General features: G+C 38.9%; 1 protein-coding gene across 2 annotated transcripts in view; it reads left to right on the top strand.

Annotated features, from left to right (window-relative positions):
- PDZRN4 (PDZ domain containing ring finger 4) overlaps positions 1–25236 on the top strand; it is a 227861-nt gene that overhangs the window by 193846 nt on the left and 8779 nt on the right. For both annotated transcript variants that reach the window (XM_064702588.1, XM_064702589.1), the window contains 3 exons: positions 17095–17193; positions 19344–19406; positions 22437–22538. In XM_064702588.1, the coding sequence (XP_064558658.1) occupies positions 17095–17193; positions 19344–19406; positions 22437–22538 (264 nt within the window). The remainder of the gene's footprint in view (positions 1–17094; positions 17194–19343; positions 19407–22436; positions 22539–25236) is intronic.

Here is a 25236-nt window from a genome sequence, read left to right as displayed (position 1 = left end):
CAGCTGTAAGCTAGAAAAACCCTGTGGGCTGTGGTCAGATTGTCACACTGCAATGAAGTTAAGTATGAGCCAATTGTCTTGGAAGGATGCACTCCCAGGGAGGCTCATTAGGCTCCATACAGTACCATACTTTAAACAAATGGCTGGGAAGATGATGAAGCTGGGGGATTTTCATCTGCCAGCTTGTGCATTCTTGTGTTGTTACTGCAAAAATTGTCCGAAAAGAAATCTGAAAGAAATCTGAATTGCTGGTAGATGGTAAGGCAGAGCCCACATCAGTCAGTGTTGGCAGAAAGCATCAAAAGATTTGCAATTCTTGCATAGCCAGATACTCATGAGGACTTTTAAGAAGCAGGAATGGACTGATGTGTAAGTGCTCCATTGGACTTGTAATCAATATCACTGAAAGAGAGCCAGAGATATTCAGAACAAACCCACCCAGCCTGACTATGAGTGGCTTTCTGCTGGACAAGTGAGTTTAGATTATAGATCCCACTTGCTGGTTCCAATGAGGTGAAATGACTAAAAACATCACAGTCCCCAGTAAATCTGTGTTAAACTTTGCTCTAAAATTTGTCCTTGTAAGAATAGAGGCTACAGGTACTAGGGAGAAATAAGTAAGCTAATGGTGCACGCTTAATAATATTTCTAAACCTACTATCCAGGAGAGGGAAACTTTGTATACTTGTTTCAGAGCATTAACAGTAATACAGAAATCAAGGGGACAGAGTCATTGAAATGGTGGGACTGTTACAAAAATAGGTAGAAAAAAGATAACCAACAAAGAATGTTGTAAAGACAGAGCTGGTCAAAAGAAAATATAACTGATATCTGTCCTGTGCAATCAAGTCTAATGAGACAAGAAAATAAGATGTTACAAGCAGGCTGGTAGTGCTGTTTAGTCACCAGGTCCTTATCCATGGGCAGAGACCTTCACACTATGTATGTACTGAAGTGGCTTTTGAGCACAAGCAGAATGGGAGGTGATTGCTTTCTGCTGGGGGATTACACCTTTTAAAACCTCATATATCTCAGATAGGAAAAGCTGAGGATTTCCAGCTGAATGCTTCTTCCAAACAGCAAAAGCAGACATCCCTGAGAAGGAATAGAAGTGGTTTGCATTTTCTGTTGTTGCATATCTGAGGAAGACTATACTTAAATTTGCTGTCAACATTGAGGTGGTGTTTTTTGGAGGAAGGTTGGGTGTTAGTCAATGTGGATGCACAAAAGAAACCAGAATAATTGCCTAAAATACTTTATAGCTCTGATTATTTTCATTTCTAAGCACAAGTGATTGTTTCAGCTTTCAGGAGCCTGGAAAATTATATCAACAGTCCATCATACCAGGAGGGAAACATTTCAGAGTGGAAAAGGGAGAATGGCAGCCATTGTGTTAGCCCACCTGAGTCTGATGACTTTAGTTCTAATGCACACCAATGCTAGGCCTGATAGATTGGGAGAGTTTTAAGACCAGTACCTCTGAAAAGTTGCTTAGGATAGAGTTGACCTTATATGAAATTATGAGGTATTCTGATGCTCTTCATTTAAAAACCATTGAGCAGCTTTATGTTACTTTTTTGCTCCATTACTTTTTTGTGCATATCAGTAAGCATGCAGAGAGCCACATGAATCATGTGCAGGTAAAATATTTCTGTGGTCGTGTTTTATGGAGCCTTTTGTGTCCAGGCAATGAAAGGATAAGAGTTCTTGGAGGAAAGAGCATGGTATTTTGAGAAAAAACCGTGTGAGAAAAAAAAAACATTTTGAGAAAAAACCATGTGATACTTTTCCCACTTGGAGCATGAGCTGGAAACTACACACATGCTGTGTGGATTCTTCCCATCCTATAGAAAATAGGACTTCTGGAAATTAGAATATTCATATGCAAGTTGCTATACTGCATCATCCTCCTCCTGAGCACAGCAGTACATAGTGCTCTGAGGGTTGGCTAATACTTCAGGGCAAAAATTATTACTCTTAAGATCATGTTCTGATTTGTAGACCCAAGGGACAGATTTTTCCGTCAGAATACAGAAATAAATGTTGAATGCAAATGCTAATTTATGGTTATGCACAGCCATTCCTTTAAATGTTTTGATAAGTATTTGCACTCATAAATCTGTTAACTGTAAATTTAGATTAGTCCATCAAATTTACTATTGGTCTGATCCAAACCTGCTGAAATTCCTAAGGTTTTGTATTGACCTGAGCATTTCTGGATCAGATGCTGCCAGCTCTTTTCACAAACAACTAAAAATGGGTCTAGAATAGAGATGAACTAGAAACCTTTTGGAATTGGCCATAAGTATTTGTTTAGACATCTTTCCACTGAACATAGGGGAAACTTTTACCCTGCTCTTCTTATTCTTCTACTGTATCTGAGCATTGCAGTAGATACAGTGCAGCAGTAACACACTGGTTCCCTCTTCCAGTAATACTCATCCCATTGTGATGAGCAAAGGTATTTCAGGAGCAAATTCAAATTTATCAGTTCTGTGACATTACACTTTTGAAGAGATTGATTTTTATTGGCATTTTTTGCCTTAGAAGTAAAGGAGTCATTTCAGATTAGCAGTCTGAGTGAGGCTGTTTTTCTGAATAAAGTTACTTGAACACCTATAAGTATTTATGGGTTGAGGCTCTCGTGGGCCACTGAAGAGTGGTCTCAGTAATATTCATTCTCAGTGAACAGCCCACCACTGCTGTAATAGTCCAGGAGAGACCTGCCTGCCTGGTGAATTCCTATTTAAGACCTTTTCAACACATGGATTACTTAAACAATAAAATAAATAGATCTGTCTATCTTGTGAATACATATTTAGGGCCTTTTTAACATGAAGATTAGTGAGCTGATAGCCTGTAACAGCTCCCTCCAGAGCTCTGACACTCTGCAAACACCCCTGTGTGAGCATTACAGGAGCTTGCAGCAACACAACTGGAACTCCTCCTCAATTGCTAGCACCTGAACAAACAGGTTTTTATGGAAACAGCTTCTGTGCACACAACTGCCAGAGCTGCTGATTGCTGCTGTCAGGCTCTTTTGTTTTGTTACTTGATGAGTGTTTCTGCACAATGAAGCTAGATATCAGGTTGTGCTTCCTTTTTCACTTTATTTCCTACTGTGACTGGAATCTTTATATTTTGTCCTGAACTTCTTAAAATTGGAGATAAATCACAAAATGCACCTCTAGGAAATAAAAGCAATTTTTGAATTCTGCAACCACCAAACATAATTTAAAAGAGGAGGCTTCAAGAAATATGAATCCTTATAGAGATAGGAGTGTTGTAGTTTAGAAGAGCTGAAATGGTGGAGAAGATTGTGTCTTTCCAGTGTCATCAGACCTGACTGGTATGGTAGGAGAAATAGGAACAAACTTGCTGTGCTGTAGATTTACAATGGAAAAAGCAGATGCTTCTCACCTCACAACAAAAAAAGCAAATGCTTCTCACAACAAGCATGTGTGTGCCTGTAGCTTGTGGTTTTGGCTGCTTAGGAAGGTCTGGTTTGTGGGAACTTGGGGTGATTTCCCCATTCCACCTGTTCTATCTTACAAATATAAAGAGGAAAAAATGGACTCTGTTTTAAAGCTATCTTGTGAAGAATTCTCCTGGATTAGTAAATAGATTATTAGAGTTGTTTCAGCTGGACCTAAGGAAGCACTTATAATGGTCAGGGCTTCTAAAACCTTTCCTTGTGATTTCCTCCTGTTAACTCTGAAGAGTTCTGGGTAGGAAATGCCCGGCCTGTGACCCAGCTATTGACTAAAAATAGAAAGGTCACAGTTGAAACAAAAAAGGGGAAAGTAGCACTGGAATATTTTTTGCTTTATTTCTCTTAATAACACTGGATAATAATTAAAAGAAAACTGAGCATGCATTTGGCATAAAACAGCATAAGATTATGTATTTTTAAAATACCCTTGAATTTACATCAGTATAATTTACCCATAGACAATAATGAACATGGAATTTCTCCCTAGCTGTGGTCGATTGTACACTGTAAATGAGCAAAGGATTGATAAAAGGAGCAGCCCTTTTCTTTCAGTTTTTCATTAGTCTTTCAAGTATTGAGGTCACTTTTCAGGTATAAATAAATTCAACAAAACCATTCTATTGAGGTTCTGCAGTGTTATGAATGTCCTGTATTGCTACATGAATTCACAAGCGGGTGAACTAAGGACAGTTGTATTGAGAGACTTGCCAAATCAATCAGTGGCAGAACTGGCAATAAAAGCCAGAAGCCTTTAATTGTAATGCATCTCTTTTTTTGGCCATTAAATCACTCTTCTTCCTTGCTAGTCATTGGGTCATTTAGATACCAGGCAATGTCAGGGTAATTTCTGCCACAGTTGTTCGCTGATTTTGAGTGTATTGCTGTATATTATCACAAAATCCTGACATTCAAAGTGAATGAATTTGCTGTCATCTCACTTCCTCTAAGTAACAAATATGCCAATTTAGGGATTTGAATTGTGTCCATGACTGCAGAGGATCATGAGAGAATGGGAAGAAAAAGACAGAAAACTGGCATGGACAAATTTATCAAGGTTATTACCATTTATTGTGTTTTAAACAGGTGAAAATATATATCAAGTCAGTGATATTCATTCTGTTTCATGATTTCATAAAACAAGCTCAGGGTTACTCCTTATTTCACCTGGAAGCTAATAAAAATTCTTCCTGTTGTCAGAGCTTATGTTGTTCCAGGAAAATGAAGAAAATTGACTTTAGTTCAGCAACACTTTATTGCTGGGCAACATAACAATGTATGGAATGTGCTTTTCAGTCAGTGAAGGAAGAGAAAGGTGCTGGTAATATTTTCATATTTATGGAAATCTGTGGATTATAAATCTTCTGTTTTGGAGAAATTCTTTGTTTAGACAGTTCTTACATTATTATCCCGCATACTTCCATGTATGCTTTACAGTCAAAATGTTTCTAAGGGTTTTATTAATGCTATTTTTCATATGCCTTCTACTTGAATGTTCATGTAGTCTGTCTTGGAAACATGAAATCTAGCTATACAGACAAAATATGAGAGGTAATAATTTATTTCACATATTCTTTTAAAAGAAGCCTCAGTCATGTTAAGTAGTTTATTATAATATGTTGCTATTTTAAAGCTTAGATCCTAGGAAATCCTGGAGCACAGGAAGCATGGGCTGAGTCACCCTAGCAAGAGGGAACCTTTTACAATAAACTGGGCTTAAAACAAGGTTTCAGTATTATTCATGCTGGGCTTTCAGAGGAGAAATCAAAAAAAAAAGCGGGAGAGGCCTTTTCTCTGGGAGTTTGCTTTTTTATTTAATGAGGGATCTCTTCAAAGAGAATGTGATAGTCATTCCTAGAGGGCATGGTTTGGTGAGCTGGAATACAGGTGAAACTGTATTGTGCATCAAAAAGCAGAAGATGAGCTTGCTTTGTATTTCATCTCATGATTTTATCAATCTGCACAAGTGTGTGTTAGGGGGTAGAGGGCATTCCATGTGCAACAGAAGTTTGAACAGCTGAAACTCAGCATGGATGTGGTGCCCATAGACCTCACTTTGGTGCCAGGAAATCAAAATATGTTTTGAAAGTAATTTCTTATTGCTTCATGTGCTTGATTTATAGGCACATTTATGTGATTAAAGTGTGCATATTTTAACTGTACATATTTTAATGTGTGTGTACCTCAAGGTAAACAAAACCATAGATGGGATGGAATTGTAATAGTGCTTTCTAAGAATTTCTAAGTTCAACTTAAAAATTAGCTTTTTCATAGTATTTTGCCTTTACTGTGTTTGAAAGGCATAAACTGAATTACAGGAAGGTATATTTCTCACAAATGTAATTGAAAAACTACATTTTCACTTGATTTCAATTAATATCCCAAAATAGCCTTCACACAGTTGTAGATCTAGGCTGTCCATACACATGGAGTTCTAACTGGGTAAGAGTTTGAATCTGCAGCTATGTGTTCCACTGTCCAGATAAATGCTTGCTGCAGCAGATGTTGGCACATCTGTTATGCCTCCCCGTTTCGATTGGCTGCCTGGGTGTTTAGAAAGTGCTGATGAGGCAGATAAATCTTCTGACACATTTCAGGCCCAAAGCAGGCAGGCAGCAGTAACAATGATGTTTACAGAGCCAAGTACTCAGCAGTAGCATTTCAAACATCAGCAAATATAAAGTATGATTTTACCTGCACTAGGTGAAATTTATTGTATTGCATTGGTTTAATTTATTATTTCATTTACTATATTGTGAAAGCTAATTATTCTAAGTGATTTTCAGCTGAACTGCAGCTATGACGCCCCTTAAATCTCTGGACTTTGTGTATCTAAGGTATATTGTCTAGAAGAAGGTGCTTGCTACAGTTTAGAAAGAACAATAAGCTATGAAGATGTTCTTTCTTAGACTTAAGGGAATGGGCAACCAGAAACAGCTGGGGTAGATGGGTTTTTTGGAAGGGGAGCAGCTATCATCTGGGGACCTGAAGTTCCTGGCCTTATCAGAATTCTTACTTTCAACAGGTTTTCTTCTGCCCAATGAAGTGTGTCAGATTTGAATGTTTTTATACCATTAGGGCGTGGAAAACTCCAGAGTATCAAAGAGGACATTCATGGACACAGGGCATATATCTGACAGTCTCTGGTGTGGAGACTGCTTTCCAAGTACAGAGAGCTTTTGCACGTCTTGGATCCCTTCCAGACCTTAATCTCCAACACAATGAATGATAAACAGAAATGTAGAAGTCACTGTAAAGATTTTAGCACTGATGTCATGAGCTAAGATTGTTTCATTCCCTTCTGTAGACATTACCACTAAATTTTCCAAATGGCCTTCAATTACCCCTATTTGAGGCAAATCCAGAAATTTCAGTGAACCTGTTGTAGAGGAGCAAAGAATTGGATGCTGATTATACAGCTGATATAGTTATAGTCTATAACTTGTAGTTGTAGTTACAGTCTACTGCTTCTTAGGACAACTTTTCCAGTCTTTGACTATCCTCATAGTAAGAAGCACTTCCCTAAATATCTAACTGGAATTTCCCAAGTAACAGCTGATGTCTGTTGTCTCATGTGGCTGTCACAATGCATCTCAAAGAGTCTGGTTCTGACTTCTCTGGACTCTTGCATTTGATGTCTGAAGGAAGCAACAATATCTCCTTATTGAGTAGGGTGAGTTCTCTTCAAAAGTCTAATCAAATGCAGTTCTCCCAGCTTTCCCTTTTTGGAGATGTAATCCAGCCCTCTAATTAGGTAATGGACTTCTAGTCAGATATGGAGTGCTGTATTCCTACCTGAAAACCAAGAGGAGGTCCATTATAACATTTTACATCAGAGCCATTTCTATTGGAAAACAGATGTGGGAGCAAATTCTGGAAATCCCCAAAAAGAAAAGAAAATTGAACTGGTTAAGTTTGTTGGGTTTGTTTCCCCCACCCTCAAGGAGCAAAAACCAATGTGACAGGTTAGCATGTTCACACACACTGCACAATAGAATAGCTACTACTCCAATCTCCTTATCTTATTTTAACATAAGGTTCACTTTCTGCCTTGTCTGTGCCATTCCCACCTACTTTGTTTAATGAGAAGAAAGTGACAATGTAGGATCTGAGATCAGTGAAAAAGAAACACTTCACTGCATATTATCAGTTAGCTCATTATATTTTAACCTCCTCTTGTATCCTTGCAAATTCACATTTCTATTGAGGAAAACACCAATAGCAAGGACCAAAGTTGACTCCTGAAAAATACTGCATATAGCATTTCATCATGGATCTCTCTGCTCAGAAAGATGTTGCGATATCTGGGTTGTTGCGATGATGAAAGATGTTGCGATATTCATGGTTTTCCCAGATACGCAACATACTAGAAGGGATGTTGGGTCTCAAGCAGGGGAAAATATATATACATTCTTATCACAGGAAAATATAGGTATGTAGTTAAGTATCTCTAATAAGTTAGCATTCATACTGCACCATGGGAAAGGACAGAAGTAAAGAGGACAAATAGGAAGGTGGAAGAATCAGGGAGAAAAGTAAGATCATGGCTTGCTTGAAAGAAGACAGTGGATATTTTACTTTCCAGTAAGTGATCATCCAGACAATAGGGGAAAATTGTTTTTCAATAGCATTTAGAGTATTTTAGGCTTAATATTTCTCATAAGTGTTGATTTTTTGGATTTGTCATTTTGGAATGTGAAGATTTGGTATCATGCACACTAGCTAAGCTTCAAGGGAAGGTTTGTGATTTCCTGGAGGATACACTGTCAGCTGTTGACCCTTTAACAGCCAGGAAGCCTGTAATTGGTAAAGGATTTTTTTGCTTCTTTGACTTCCATATGACATACACTCACTCCAAAGTCCGCCATGTGTCTTTAAGCTAAAATATCCTTTAAATGCAAGTCAGACAGGCCACACAAGGTCTGCCAGGCCCACAGACTTAAAGGTGTTCATCTCATCCTCATATGCTCCAGACCCTTCCTCCCACTGCAACACTGAATTTGTTCATAGCACAGTGATCACAGGCTTCTCATATTTGTAGTCCAGCTCCATCATTCCTCCAGCCCAACCAGTTGCCCCATCTGCTCCATGACTGCTATCCCCCCATTCCTCACTCCAAGAGAGTCCAGCTAACACCAGGGTGTTCTCCTCCTCCCACTCATGGCCAGCAGGCTGTTACTGGTCATCACACATCAGACTGCTGAATACTCACTGGCAGGCCTACCATGCCTTAAGTTCATCCATTGTTTGATCTTTCACACAGAAGTGTAATGCACACCAAAAATTTTCACTCCAGAGCTGCAGGGTGAGAGTGAATTCCCACATCCATTGGAGTTTCTTTATTATCAAAGGATTCAGCAGCAGCAGGGCCAAATTCTGCTCCCCCAGAACAATGATATTTAATTAATAGGTGGCTATATTTAAGCATATTAATTCTGGGGTTTTCTGCTAGTTTTTTCTTTTTCTCCTTTTGTTCTCTTTTGTTTTGTTTTCTAACACTGGTATCATTGTCTACAGCATCCTGCCATCCCAGAGCATTCTTTGTCTGGACACAAAAGAGCATGTGGCTCTAAGAGTAGCTATAAAGCAGGGATCAGTAGGAAAGTGGGTTTATTTTTAAGTATTTCTCATACTACATTGTGTTTGGGTTTGGATTATGCATTTGAAAAATGCTTGCTGATATTTCTACTTTCTGCTTTGATGTAAACAAATCTTGTGGCAGAGATTCTTAAATCTAAACCAGACTTTAAAAAATGAGGATTATATGAGACATCAGCCTATAAGGTAAAGCCCCCACTCCTTGGACTGAGCATTGTTTTTCCCCACCATGTGGAATGGAGATAACCCTCTGTTTCTTTGTGGTAAGCTGCCAACCAAATCCATTCTGGCAAATCTGACACCCAATGTGATTTGTCCTTTTCGATGCTGTTTATGAGAAGTCAGGACGGTCTTCTGTCAAAATTGATAAGTGGGAAGACACCAGGGAATGCAATTTTATTTGTAACAGCACAGCTGCCAGCAGTTCCAACTTGTTTACATCTAGGCTGGCTCTGTTTTGCTCCATAGCTTTTCTATTTCCATCCAAATAGCCCCCAAGTACATCGTGGATGTGCCGGTCTGTGTGAAAGCTGAATAACAGAACATACTGGGACTGTTAGAGGGAGGAAAAATAATTTATTTCTTTAGGTTATTTTTACAACTTGAGAATGTCAGTGATTTTAAAAGTGAAACACTGAACTCGAGCAAATCTCCATAGACATTTACAGAATGGGTTCTAAAACTGATGTATAATGTGCAAAAATCCTGCAGTGTTTGTAACCTTCCATGGCGAAGATAGCAGAGCAGTTAAGAGCTTTGCTTTTCTGACAGAGGAATTGTTTTTCTGGTAAAAGTGGCTAGTGTTTGTAAATTAAATCCTCTGCAAGCTTTTAAATACAAGTTTATTCATTGTGGAAAGAATGTGATAGGACCCTGCAGTGACCTGTGAAGGGGAGGGCTGTTTCATTGCACTCTGTTTCACACTGAATACTTCTGGAACATAGCCTTCAATTAGCCTGTGTTACAAAGACATTAATGTATTTCCTGGAAAATCCCTTTGACAGGAGAGCATAACTCTTGCTGATGTTAGGATAGTTCTGAGGTCTAGGATGCCTTTGTTTGCCTGCAGTATTGCTTGCCTGCTGTCTGGAAGCCCCAGAATCCCAGGCGGTTTTGATCTTTTTTTATTGGCACACTTAAGAAAGCTGCAGTGATAGGCAGTTCCTCTATACAGGCTCTCCTGTGAGCTGTTTCTTTAGAGCAGCTCACCCTAAACACTCAGTTGTCATGGAGGTAAAGTGAGAGAAGGGCTTTATGTTAGACTGATCTGTCTTATGACAGAAGAGCTTTTCTAGAAACTGAAAATTCTTGTTTCCTTTTGCCATTTCTTTTTGCATTTATGAATAAATAGGTAGTCTATGTGGTTTGTCATTAAAAGTTAGTGAAATCCAGAGATGGCTGCAAATGTCATTACTCTGATTATGAGGATTGTGGGGTGATCTGACATTTTCACCTTCTCATTATAAGCATATACCCTGTCACTGTGTTTTCAAGATTTGTAATCATGCTCTTAAATTAACTGTTAGATGATTGCCAGGAAAGATTTTCTGCAGTGTAACTGGCCTGCCTGGCATGCATTTGCATACAGATATATAAGCACTGCACAGGTGTAGAAGTACTGCAGTGCCTATATAGTCATATACCAAAGTTTGTACACATAGACACATGCACATGCAGGTAAAGAATTAAATATTCAACATCCACCCCAACCCTGAAAGTGAAATAGCTACCTTAGTGTGAAATTATTTTGTTAAATATACAGCAGAGGCATCACAGACTCTCTTCATCTAAACAAAGATAGGTAGTCCATAGAAAAAAGATCACAGTAAAATAGGTTGTTTTGATGAATTCTACCAATGCTAGGATTTACATCTCTTTTTTCTGAGTTTCTTCAGATTACTTCTGGTCACCATTGAAGATATAACCTCTAAAAAAAGCCATGCTCAGTGTTGTAAGCGTGATTTGGGTTATGAGACACAATACCTGTTTGAAACACTGTCTGTTTAAAGTGTGTATCTTACCCATTGTGCACACCCTGATCATTTGTACATGACACTCACAGCTCCTGCACAGTACAAATTTGAGATGAAATAAACTGTGCTTTAAAGTGAAGTCTAAAGAATCACATTTATTCTGCTGCTGATGTTTCTTTTGCTACAAGCCCTCTGTTTTATACCCTCTCATTTGCAATGCATGATTTTATGTGACATGTAATACCATTATCATCTCTTTTGAATTTGAGATGAATTTTTTCTATTTAGTAGTTCCACTGTTAGCCCTCCTAGGGCTTCATTAGATTGAACTGTTCCTGTATGAAGAGTTAAGGTTCTGTTTGTATTATTTTTATTTCATGAGCAGAATTACTTGCCAGTGATGATGAGTGTGTGGCATTATGAAAATTAAATATAATACAAAGTAGCAAAGTAAATGACCGGTGATTTAGCAGCCTGGAAAAGGTAAATCCTTCAGGTCAGGTGGAGGAAAAGACCAAGAAAGTGAATGCTATTAGCAAAATCTGCCAGGTTCCTGGCTCTTTGAAGCCCTGTCTGATAATGATCCCAATGCTTGCATCATTGAGATGCAAGATAAGTGATGAGACAAGAACTGCAGAGTTGGAATTACTAAACACTTTTATGAGACTGAGACTGACCTTTTCTTAGTTTCCATAGTTTACAGAAACTAACAAGAAGCTGAAAAAAATTGTCTTACTTACAGAAACTTCATATAGTAACTGTGACAGAAAGTGTGAAAAGCAGCCAAAATTCAGCTGGCGGTTGGTCTCACCCATAAAGGTGCAGAATCAAGATGATACTGCAGAATGAATCTTAATTTTAAGGTGTGTAATCCACATAGTCCCTTAGCTCTTCTGTTTGAGGCCTCAGAAGACTGGCACTAGCTCAGACAGATGAGGATTTTTTTTCAGTGTAACTAATTTATTAAAATAAGTCTGACTTTAATGCACTTTCTCAGTTAATTCCTTATTGAGCTATTCTGTAAGTACTCTGATCTCGGCCTTTTGTGCTTCCTTCATTCAATTACTCATTCTGTCAATTATACCATTAGCAAGATGAACAGTAAAAGCAGCTTGTCAGCAATTGCTACAGGTAACAAGGAAAAGCAAAGACACAAGTAACTATTCTTTTCTTATTTTGCTTTATTATTTTGGTGTTGTTTTTTCTTAAAATGTGCACTAGACACTATGCTTCTCCACTTTGGATCATCAGATATTGGGCCCCTTGTTCCATTCAGTAAGCCTTGATTTCTTCTGAAAGGGCTGTGGCACAGCATAACTTGCCTGACACAAGACACTGCTTTACAGGTAAACAAGGACATAATCAAAAAACCTGTAAGCTAAACCTTTGTGTATTTTAACATTTCCAGACTCTTAGGTCATCTCACCATGAGGTAAATTGTATAAAGAGTTTGGAGCTCTGCCTGGTGGTGGACTATTAAGGGGTAAAACATAAAGGTGGTTTATTTCATGGGATTGTTTCAGAATCTGCACATGACCGCTTACTTAGCTGTGGGCAGTAACTCACTTATTAGTGGTAAGTGCATCGTTCTGGGTGGCTACAAAGATAATATTTTCTTTTCTGGGTTTTTTTTTCCCTTGATATTGCAATAATATCAGCTAGTAAGAATTATAATCTGGGTTTGATCCAAAAGGTACCAATAATCCTTCACTGATACAGAAAAATTGCTGAACCCACAGACATGTCCATAGAGTGCGTCTGTTGGAATTCTTTTGCCTTAAAACACCATTACATTACTGTGGGCTTTGTAAATTGAACTTGACAGCCATATTTCAAACATTTTAGAATTAAGATAAAGCGTCACTGAACTGCATTGTTTGTTTCACCACACAAGGTTTTTCAGATTGGCAGCACTTTTTCTTTCTGCTGATGGAGTAGGAATCCTTCTGCAATATGCTGTGGTGATTTCCTTTTCTAAAGCCTGTGTGTGTCCTGCTGTGTTGGCTCTTAATTTAAAACCTGTTTTTTTCATACTTGTAAACAGCAAAGTTTCCCTTCTCACTCCTGTCTTTTTTTCTTCCCCTCTATTTAGGAGTGTTGTTTGAACTGGAGAGGGAAGAAAGAGGAAAGAGTCTTTAGGTTTTATAGGCTAGACTATACTGATCTTTTCCTCTAAAGACAATGGAGCTAAATAGAATGAATAGATTCTAGTTAATGCTTAGAAATGAAATAGTTGACTGTATCACAAACTGAAAATATTTAGGATCTTCTGTTTTGCCACGTCACAAAAATATAGACTTTGAACTATGAGTAACAGGTTTTGTTACACTGAGGAGTAACACTAATTAAAATTAATTTGTTTTTTGACTATTAATTTTTTTGTCTCAATGGCAAGATAATATTCTCATTGTAATGAGGAGTTTAATGTTAACTGATCACACAATGTCCATTTAGGAAAAATACTGTTGTGTTTGGATTTGATGCTGTCCCTTCTAGTGGCAGAGTTCATTGGACCCATTACTCTGCATACTTTATGGGTGAGGAAAGCTCAGTAGCTGTGACAGTTTTGATAGTCTGTCTCAGTCTTTTGAATGGGTTCAGCAATTGCTGGAAAGGCAGATGGGGATTTTTTAGAAGGATGTAGAATATTTGTAGTATTCCTACAGTGCTTTTCAAATGCTCTGCAATCATTCATTCTTTAATGTGCAGCTACTCTGGTAGTGTTTTTCTGCTTATAGATAAGGAAAAAATTTATGGCAAAACACTTTCAAGTATTGTCTTTACTGTGAAAATTCACTGAATTTTTGTTCTGGCCACTCAGAGAAAAAAAAAGCAGCAAGGTAGCCATTTGGCATTGATTTCTGTCACTTGGCAGCAAAGTACTCTTCAAAGTGTTGAGAGGTGCTGCCCCCAGTGTGCCCAAAGAGGGGAAGGCTGTCATCTCCTGAGCTCTTCCTGAGCTTCAGTCCCTCTCCTCCCACCATCTGTCTGTCAGCAATATTCATGAATGTCCAAATACTATTTCTCATAGATTTTGAAAATGCTGAGTCTTGAACACTGGCAGTTCAGTCCCTACATGCACACAGAGAAAAGCCAAAGAGAAAGCGACTGTGTGTGTGTGCGTGCGCACATGCATGCATATTTCAAAAAATATTTCAGAGAAGAAAATTATTTGCAAATTCATTACTGCTGCCAAACATACTGTTTCTTCTGTTGAAAACCAGTTGTGAGGAGAAAAACTCCACAGCACTATAAAGCATCTGTTGCAAATTACTATGTCAAATGTATTTGACTGTGATAGTTCTGATTCTCTAGTGTTTCACTTGCTGCTCTTCCATTGAAATTGTTTCATACATGCTTATTACTCAGACTTAGCAGATTAGTGGGCTTTTGCTCTGAAAGATGATTTACTATTTCATGCAAAGTGGTTTTAAATTTTCCTAAAGTATGTTTCAACTCTGGTTTGTTAGCTTGTGGCCAGGATGAATAGTGTTTCCTGTAAAAAAAAGAGATGCCATAGATGCTAGTAGTGCAGATGAGCCATGGGCCAAAGGAAGTTACCTGGAATGACTTCCAGTGCAAAGCAACAGACCTTACTCACCTTCTCCCTCATGCTGAATGAGATATCACTTGAGTATGTACTTGAGTATGGCATCTATACTGAAAAACAAGAAATGGTTGTTGGGGACTTAGTATTACTAAGTGCCAGGATCTCAGTTGTAGGTATCTACAGCTTCTCTGCAGCCACAGCCATGTGCAGTCATCAGAGTACACCCCATATAATCATTTAGGAAAGAGATAGTCCAGGACTACCAAGTACTAACCTCAGCTCTCAGATCTGTTACTGGGCAGAGAAATGAAAGCTGTGGTAGCTCAGGTACTGTGTGCAGCCAGGGCTATTGCAGCCCGGCCAGAGGACATTAGTCACTGTTACTTGTCATCAGCTGCTTCCCTGAGCTGGTTTTGGCAAATCTCTTGTACACACAGGATGAAGCCTCTAGGCTCATCCTCATTTTCCTTTGCCCTTTCATGCCCTAAATGGTTGATTTTTTCTACTCATTGAGACAGCACACTAAGAGAATCCGGCCTGAAATATTGGTACAGTTTTGTAGCAGTATTTTGAGTCGAAACATCCACGAGAATTTTAAGGTCATTCACATCTGAAGAAATTGTGTTCAGAGCAGTCCTTGGGGCCCCTGTCCACCCTCAGCTTGGGGATACAAGAGGTTATGCCAGCAGGACAATGAAAGTTAATGGATTTCAGCTTGTGCACAGCTCCCTGTTTGCCTTGATTTAAAGGTCCCAGTTTCAATCCTTTATGGTGTATTTAGGTTTCCTTATAGGCCTCCAAGGGACCACAAACTTCTTTATTCCTTAAAAGTATACCTTGTTGTTGTAATTGAAACCATTTTGTTACTGTAATTTCTCCCTAATATTACAGTTCTAGTCAAGTGGTCTTTCCCTCTGGAGGCATCAATTACTATGGGTTTTGAATAGGCCTCCTTCCAGTACACATCCTTTTGCTCCCAATGCCAAAATCAGGTCACTGCAATTCTCTTCCCTAATAAAACATGCTTCTGTGTTTCTTCCTTCAAACCCAATGTGTAATGTGTACAAATGAATAAGTCCACTCCTTACCACCCTATGTAGAACTCCTGCCATATGTAAGAAAAACTAAATACTACAGAATTCATGAGTCTTTTCTACATTTTTTATTTGTTTTCATGAAGACACTGAATATCCAAAGTCCAGAGAGAAGCTTCTAGGATTTGTACAGGTAGTGAACCTGTGTAGATTCGAATTCTCATGGGGGAGTAGGGGAACAAGCCATAGCAGTGCACTTTGTAAAAGATCTTCAGCTGAAATGAAAATATCACGAGGCTCGTTGGCTAACCCATGTGTGTGAAATACGCGTTTTTCTGTAAGTTGTGCTTTTTTGACAACTGGGCCCTACAACTTACTGGATTCAGTAGTGGATCCTCACTGCTGTGCACCCAATGCCTTTTTGTAGATTAGTCTGTATGACATGTCTGGGAATGGGGGGGAACAGGCTTTGTATCACAGAGAACTCTGTAGCTGAGAACTGAAGCAAAGGTTGGTCTCTCTCTCCTTTTATTGCATAGCCACAGAAGCAGAAGTTGTCAGGGTCCAAATGTGACCTAAAGACTCTCTTTACGTACAAACACCAACCAAAGATTCCTACTTGAAACCAAGCTAATACTCTGTGTTATTGGGTTCATCCTGCTTTATTACAATGATCTGTTTCACAGTGTTCAAACCAAGTGCAGCTTTGCCTTTTTGTGAATGGTCCCCCTATGAAACTCTAAAGATGCTTAACTCAGATTGGTGTATGTAATAGTTATCACTCTACCATCTGCCCAAAAACTTGCACTTTTCATGAGATGGCACTGCTGGGACATCTGGCACTAAAAATATGTTTTTTGCATCATCTCACAATCGAGGAAGATGCCACTGCTGTTTAGCTCCACAGGAGATTCCTTGAAGCATCTTTCTGTTATCTAACAGCTTCTGCAATGAAGCACCAGTACACTGGCCAGGGAAGGAATTATACCATTAATGGAAGCCTGTACTTCTGCTTTATGGCTTGGATTGCTGTCAGAAGGGAGTGGCACTTCTGTGATGGATTGATTGATGGTATCCAGTCTGTCTTACATGCTATAAATCAGGTATTGTGATGTGACTAGAAGGACTATGTAATCTATTATAAGTCAGCTTCTATTACCCAGAAGTCAAAGGCCTGCAAAATCAATGCACAGCTATATTTCTCAAAGTTTGGCATGTCTTACCAAACAGTTTCTGTATAGCTTGAACTTGCATTGTGCTGGGATTTCCTTCTTAATTAATGGAATAATTTCTTCCTTAAAGATCCATCTGTAACATTGTGTCTCAAGATTGAGCAGGATGAGTAGGTCATACCCCATGAATATCTCAGCAGCTTGGTGCTCCCTTGTGCTGTGCAGTTCTTTCCACCCTTGGCAAGAGCCGCCACAAATCCTGTGAATTTTCTTGTAGGAGGTGGAGCTGTGCCGCATTGGCAGCCAGGAGAAGCTGGGGCTGACTGTCTGCTACAGAACCGATGATGAGGAGGACACGGGAATCTATGTCAGTGAGGTAAGGACATGGCACTGGGAGCAGCATGGGAGAGGTTCATGGAGGGCTACACGTGCCAGGGAATCAACGTAAAAGTGCTCTTAGACAGGAGCACAGAAGTGTTGGTCATCGACCAGCTCATGTCACTCTCAATTCATTTAGATTATCATGTTGCCCAAGCAGAGTAATAATTACTAGTGGGCTTCTTTAGTGTGCCTTCAACTACAACATTGTAGTTAGTAAAGCAGTCTGAGAATGGTCTGAATCTTAAAAGAAATGTGCCCTTATGATGGAGATCGGGCAGAGCTTTTGAGGAGAAAAGTGCCTTCTCGACAGCCCTGCTTGCATTCTCCCTCTGCCACAGCCTCAGTAATACTAAAAGTGGTCAATCATTATTGTATTATTTTTGTGTATGTTACAATTGTGGTACACACAGACATACCAGAGATGGGTAGAGGGAGTAGCTTGAGAGATTAATAATATGCTAGAAAACCAAAATATAGAATTCTAAATATTGAGGTGGGATGAATCCTCAGGTTTTCTCTGGCTCCACTCAGAAAACTTGGCACCCTGCACAGATTGTTAGCATTGCACACAGTCAGTCCACAAGACTTCCAAGAGCACCATCTCTGTTTGAGTCTCCAGTCATTCAAAGATGTTTTTTTCTCTGTGTAAAACAAAACTCTTCTGAGTCCAAGGTCACTGCTGATTATTCTGCATGAGCTGTGATCCCAGATGGTCACTTTTTTGACATGTTGAACCAAATTTTGACATTAAGGAAAGGTTCTTCACTAAAAGGGTAGTTTGTTCCTGGAATAAGGCTGTGCGAGGGTGCGGTCACAGCACCAAGCCTGTCACAATTAAAGGAGCAACTAGACAAAACTTTTAGTCATATGGTGGGTTTTTTTAGGTAGTCCTTTGAGGAGGAGGTTGTTGGATTTAATGGGGGCCATATGGGTCAATTCCACCTTGAGACATTCTGTGATTCTGAATTCTTAGTGGAGCTCATGGATGGAGAAATATAAAATACAGAATTCTCCTATGTATCAGTGAATGGGATGAAGGCAAGATTACACATAAAGAGGCCAGTAGCAATGTTAAATAAGCTGAAAAGCAAAGCCTTGGAACAAGAATGAGGAATTAATATAAATTACCTACAAATATATCTTCCACCAGTTGTATAAGCTGTCGTTTGACCTTGTGAGGGCAAAGAAAGTTCAGGAATCTCTTAAGACATTCCAGGATTATATCTGAAATGTTCTGTTTATCCTGCATGATAAAATTTTCTCAGACCTTTGAAAGTGAATGTATTGATATTTTCTTTTGTACTTGATTAAGGACTTCGGATTCATTGTTTTTTTTTATGACAATGCAAAAGAAGAAAATAGTATCTAGCACATAGAAGATGTATCCCGCAAACTCAATGCCCAACTCAAAATTTTGGTTTGAAAAAAGAACTTATATCATGATGAGGCAAAATAAATGTTTTAAGATAACCATCAAGTGAAAGGTGATAGATTGAATTGTCCTGCAACAAACAGTAGGTCATTACTCAGGGATGAGCTGTAGTGTCTTTGATAAACTATCACTGGAGCCCTAAATATCTGTTTAGGTTAAATTAACTTATATTTAAAATTAACTTATATTTAACTGGTTCAGACTAGGCATGATTTACAGGACCTGTGAGTGATCCATACAATATGGATCCTTCAGATTTTTTTGATGTTTCCTTGTGAACAGATTGATTACTAAGATAATAATTTAATAGTAAATGTTTCCATGGAAGAAAAAGGATCATGCCCAAAGACAGGCCCATTTGTATGGAGGTATCAACTGCTGCAGAAGCTTCTCAGTCCATGGTGAACTTCCAGAGAAAAGGGTGTTTCATTGATTTTTAATGCTCTGACAGCTGAAGGTTAATGCCTGACAGTGACAAAGCATTAATTTGAAAATCATATGTTCCCAACCCTTTCTGTCTTGAGGCTTTTTCTGAAACAGGCTCATATATGATCCTTTAAAGAACTCCTTCATTTTTGTTACTCTAAAGGAAACTTCAGCTTGCCTCTGTACTGTTTCAAAATTACACTTTTTCAACTCTTGCAATTGTGCAGCTCTTAAAATTTCCCATAAAAGTCTTTTCATGTTCAGTTCCTGGTTGTTGTCCTGTGCAGGTTGATCCAAACAGCATTGCTGCCAGAGATGGACGGATCCGTGAAGGAGACCGCATTTTGCAAGTATGTGATGAGAGACTCTTCCTTAAACTCTTTCTTCAGACAAACATGCAGTGCCATCTTCTCTGTGGACTGTTAATGAGGGAAGATGGTTCTCTTTGTTACTGTGATCAATGAGAAAATCCATGTCTGTCTGTTTTTTAACACAATAGCTGGGAGCTAGAGTGTGTGTACTGAAAAATGAGACTGACAAACTCGTTCTGGCTCATGCACTTACATCCCATGTCTTTTTTTTTTCCATATTTATTAGAAAATCTCATTTCCACTATGTTCATCTCAGTGTCAAATTCTAAACAGAATCCTGCAGACATAAATATAAGTGTCAAAGACATGCTGATCATTAACCAATTGCATAAATTTGAGTAAAACTCTTTTATGGTAAGCATAGATAATAAGAGTTTTCACACAAAAAATGTGTTGTTTAGAGAAGGACGATCTTGAACGAACTTAAGGAGGGAGTTCATTAGGTTTTTGTTAATATTTTATTTCCTTCCCCAATAATACATTGCTTTTCTGAATTTTTTTCTAATCCACCACCTTGGCATTTTTTTCTCCCTTTTTTGCTGTTGATCCACTTGCTTAAAGAGCTACCCCAAAGAAAGGTTTGTGTGTTAGAGCATAGGTTTGTGTGTTACAGTTATCAGTGGGTGGCTGGCTGCTGCACAGGGCAGGGTACCTGAACAGTGAGGGAAACAGTGAGAATGGCAGTGGGTTTCCATTTTCAAGCAGTGCATTTTTCACCACTGTGCAAAATCATGAAACAGCTACCAAAAATCACTTGACTGGAAACTTTTTGCTGTATTGTATAATTTTAATTCCAGTTCCAAGTTGATTTGCCTTGTATTTTTGCCTTTTTTCACTGAAGCCCCAGAAGAAACTCCTGGTGATGACAGGTTGGTTTTCTGTAACATGTTCCATAATTGCCCTTCATTAATTTAAGCAGATGAGCTTTCAGGTTTTCACAAGATCAGTCTGTTCCTTCCTTCCAGTCTTTTCATTTCTGCATGAAATATCTTTGCTGAAACTTTCCACTCCTTTCCTTTTTGTAAAATTCCTGGGTGGACAGCCTACAGCAGTTCAGGCAAATGTTCTCCAGTTCCTAATGAAATTCAATTCATTTCAATTTTGAGTTAAGACTCCAGGGGTGAGAGAAAACATAGATAATTCTGGCATCCTCTTGTGGACTGGAGCATTACTTTAATGTCAGTGCTGATATATTGCTATGAATTTTATCATTAAAGTTAACACCCGGAGAGTTATGTGGGGTTTACTTTCATATCTGAAAACACATTGACCCTCTATCTCCTCTTATTGATGAGATAGCTCAGAGAAATAGAAGGTGACGGTGCCATTAGGGGTGGATTACACTGAGGCTGGGAGAGATACAGATCCTTGAGCATAGGGGTGTTTTCTGTGGGTGGCAGGCAGCATTGGTTAAGGCTATGGGGGGAATGTTGTTCTGTGTACTCCTCACAAAATGACAGCAGGTTTTGTCTCATTTTTGAGGTTGTAACTGCCCGCTTTTCATTCTCAGAAACCATCAGTCTTTACAGTCTAAGCATCTGAAAACTGCCTGAGTATTTTAAATAAAATGTTACAATGTCAAGGGAAAGTTTTAAGAGGGCAGTCCTTGTGGTAGTTGCCTGAACTTCTGATGTTTTTAGCAGTGAACCTGCAGGCTGAGCACAGCCCATGGGGCAGGCTGAATGACAGTGCACCTGAGATGGGGTGGCCACCTTCAGGTAGTGTGGGGACAGCCCGGCTGCCTCCTCTGGGGCCATGGTGAGCAGTTACTCAGCTGATAGGAGTTATTGGAGGAGCCACCATGTCTGGGGATGTTTAGTACAGACTGCAGATCTGCTCCCAAGTCTCTCTGTGGCTGCATCTCTGCTTTTCATCTTAGGACAGCTCCATGTTACCTGGTCTCCCACAAACCACAACTATCCCATCATGTAAGCTTTGAAGAGTCTCAGACATTTTGCTCACTGCCAGTTAGGTATTCAGGTATTTTCTTTAATCTGAATTAAAGCTATACTTTTGAATCAGGGCTTTCAGGCCGAACATATGTACAAAAATGCAACTTTCTCTTTGATTTTCAACAAGTTCAAATGGACTTGAAATGGAAATGAAATTACAACTGCTGCTTCGAAATGGAACTATTAGATTTTTTTCCCAACAAAAATATTCAGGTATTTCTACCATCCAGTTTTGTTTTCACTCTCTTTGAAATAGACCGAATTTGGAGGTTTTGTTGCCACAATGAGAATAATCCACTTCTTGTGCTGTGAATTGGACAAAACTGAATTCTTATGGGAAATAAGATTTCTATTTGATTCCTTCATAAATGGTTTTTGGACAATGAAAATTGTGTTTGTTACCATGTAGTCATTGATGTCGTTGTTTTAATGGGGTTGCAGAATAGAAGAAAGGTAGCAAGAAAAGACGGGTTTCATTGAAGAACCACTTTTATTTTGATTATCCCCTTGTAAGGGGGATACATATGTTTTGTGTGGTACCAGCTACTAAGCTGTCCGCACAAATATGAAATGATTAAATGGAGCAGCAACAAGCAGTGGCCTGAAAGTATTGCCTGGTGAGAGATAATACTGTAGCTCTCTAATTGGCTCTCTACCAGCATTCAGTGTGACTGATTTCAGCTGTAGCATTACCAGTCTTCTTCCACCAGCACTATTATCTCAGAGTGACACTTCCATTACTCTGAACGGAGAAAGATGAACGTCACCTGTCAGGGGCTGGTTAATTGTGTTGCTAGATGTATGTTGCCAGGGCGCAGGTTGGACATTTATGAACATAACTGCTTCCTCTGATGTCCACCATCCTTCAACGATCAATACAGCTCTTACAGTAAGCGCATAATTGAGTGAAGGCACTTACCACCGAGGGGCTGAAGATGAGCCCGTTGCGCAATTTTCATTGTCCGTACATTCAGCACAAATGAGCTGATATCTGCCCTTTATTGTGTGTTGCTTTGTGGAAATAGAAACTAATGTGCCACTTTCATTTGTTTCCTAGATAAATGGCCAAGATGTCCAGAATAGGGAAGAGGCAGTGGCGTTGCTCTCCAGCGAAGAATGCAGGAAAATTGTGTTGCTGGTGGCGAGGCCGGAGATGCAGGTTAGACTAAACAGATGCACTGAGCCAGAACCTGGGTTATACCATGCATTCACTGTCACTGCAAGTAATGAGCTGCCCAGAAATGGGAATGCCAAAGTTACTGACAAAAGGAGCAAACACTTAATTGCACAGCTTTGCTCTTTTTTTATCCAACAAAGAAAATAGTATGATATTACTAGGGCATGTTTTCCCCAAACTAAACAAGTTTTTTTCCAGCAGAGTGAGCAGGTACATAAATAAAGCTGGCAGCACCAATATGATATTAGTAAAATATGAAGTAGAACTTGAAAACTATGCATTACTCATTAGGGGATTCTCCTTTGTTCAGGGGATAAATTTCCCATACTTAACGTTTATCAGTTTTATCTTTTATATGAAGTTTATAATTTATATGAACTTACACAAAGCAGTAGCTTGTCATTTCTGAGGGGTTGTTTTATGCTGCATGGTTATAACCAGGCATGTAAACTATTAATGTGTGTATAAATTATGGGACTTTCTCCACAGTCTCATTCAGCAAATGGAAATCTAATTGTTTTAACAGCACCCTGGTCACAAATATGTGCCTTCATTTTGGGAGATGCATTTTCAAAAGCTTTTAGAATCATTTTTATGATTTTAAAAATAAAATTATTCCAATACCAAGAATCTTGCTGTTCCTAGAATTTTTAATATCATTGAAGGGAACACATGTTAGATTGATTATCAGATAAAGAAGGGGTATAGTGGTAGAAGACTGCTGGTTTTATATCCCTTTATATTCTATTTGTAGGCCTTTGCAAAGCAAAAGGACATTATATTGTCGCTGTTCTATCTGCAAATAATTCAGAGTTGGTTAAGGTGCCGTTTGTCTCTCATGCTATTGTTCTGATATTTTCAGTCTCACTAGCTGCATATTCTGTATAAATTAAATTAAAATGTGATTCAGTGCCACTTGGAATCTCTACTTAAATACTGTAGTTATAAAAGAGTCACAATGTCAGCATTCATATCCTTTATGTTTTTCAGGAAGCTAAATGATTCTTATAAAACCAGTGACAAAGTATAGCAAAAATAGGTGTGCCTCACTTTATACTGCAAAATTATAGTCCTCAGTTGCTGAAATTTTGAAAGAGATTTTTCAATATTATTCTCACTGTTCTTCATTAGGATTCTGTTTTTCTCTAGGGTACAGAAACTCACCCACTATAAGAAATACATGCCCAAAGAAAGTTCAGTCTCTGTATTTGTTTAGACTGGTCAACATGAAATTAGGAGTCAATATTATAAGATTAATATAAGGAGTTACTTATCTGTACCAATGTAGCTTTCCACATGAATACGCCTTAAAATAATAAGTGGGGTTTGGTTTAGGTTTGGGTCTTTGGTGCTGGATTTTTGTGTTCAGTTTATGTGTTTTAAGCACATACTCATACAAAACTGATAAAAAAGCCAGAGTAGGTCAGAGATCAGGCTGTCAGCTGATTTCTGCTAGTTGTGTTGCTTTGACTTGCCAGAAACCAGCAGCATTAGGCAGGCTTTCATTTCTACATAGAAAATTGTAATGGCAGTGCTGCAGCCTTGAAGGGTAACTGCTGAGCACATTCCCTCAGTAACAGGGAAGAAAACCCCTCTGCCCATATGTATGCGCAATGAATTATGAAGTTTTGAAACAGAGCACCAGAGGATCACACCACACACAGACATTCTCATGTGTGAATGTGTACGCAGTGTAAGTAATGCACGTGTATGCTAAGGCATGTATTAGTTTTCTTTCAAAAGCAGTAACATAACATAAGTGTTCTTATTACTTATATAATGGGACTGCCACAATCAAATGAGCAGATTTGCCCAAGTGAGATTCATCCTTCATCCCCCAAAGTTGTTCATCTCTGCAATTTTCTCACCTGAGGTGAATTAAACTGTGTCCTTTACATCAGAGGAAGGCTGTGCTCATGCTTTCCTTGGGGTGAAAAAAGTAAACAAGACAAGTAAACAAAACTACCCAATGTTTCACAGAACAGTTTGAAATTCCCATTGAGGACAAACATAAAAATTATATGTCCTCAAGGAAGAAAGTCTCCTCCTAATCCCAAACCGTACGTGGCTGGCTTTACCAGAGGAAATGATGAAAGGCTTCTTTATAAGAGGACCGAATTTGTTGACATGGGCAAAACCACATCAGAGTTTATTAAGGAAACAGTGATGTTCTACCACTATTCCATTAGAAATACTGCACAGCATCAGTCACTCCTTGTGTAACTTTGAACTACAACTACTGCTGCTGCTGCTGCTACTAGTTTAGTGTAACTTTTCGGACTGATGTCTGTGACCAGACATATCCTGACTTGGAGGCAGTGGTAATTCTGCTCTAGTAGTTGGCCTGTGCTACATTTCTCTTGCTATCTTGGGACATGAGTACTTGGTGTTCTTGTAATTGTCTTATGCTGAGGCTTTTCCTTTTAGCATGTTTTTGTCACCATTGTCCTGTGGTTCCTTCATCAATGACAAAATAATCAGTGTTTCCTTCTGCTACAATCCTGTCATTATAACCAAGAGTGCCACTGACCAGTGTTTTTCTTTTTGATGCAGTGTGCCATCTGGCAAGGGATTGCAGGTACAAAGGATCATTATGCTCATGTGCACACATGAGCATAATGAACAAAATTGAAAGAACAGCGTTTTAGACCAAGGTGCCTGTTTTATCAGTTTTGAAAGA

Source organism: Zonotrichia leucophrys, chromosome 1A (assembly GCF_028769735.1).
Source record: "Zonotrichia leucophrys gambelii isolate GWCS_2022_RI chromosome 1A, RI_Zleu_2.0, whole genome shotgun sequence".
NCBI classification, from domain to species: Eukaryota; Metazoa; Chordata; class Aves; order Passeriformes; family Passerellidae; genus Zonotrichia; species Zonotrichia leucophrys.
This window is presented reverse-complemented; position numbering and strand designations above follow the sequence as displayed.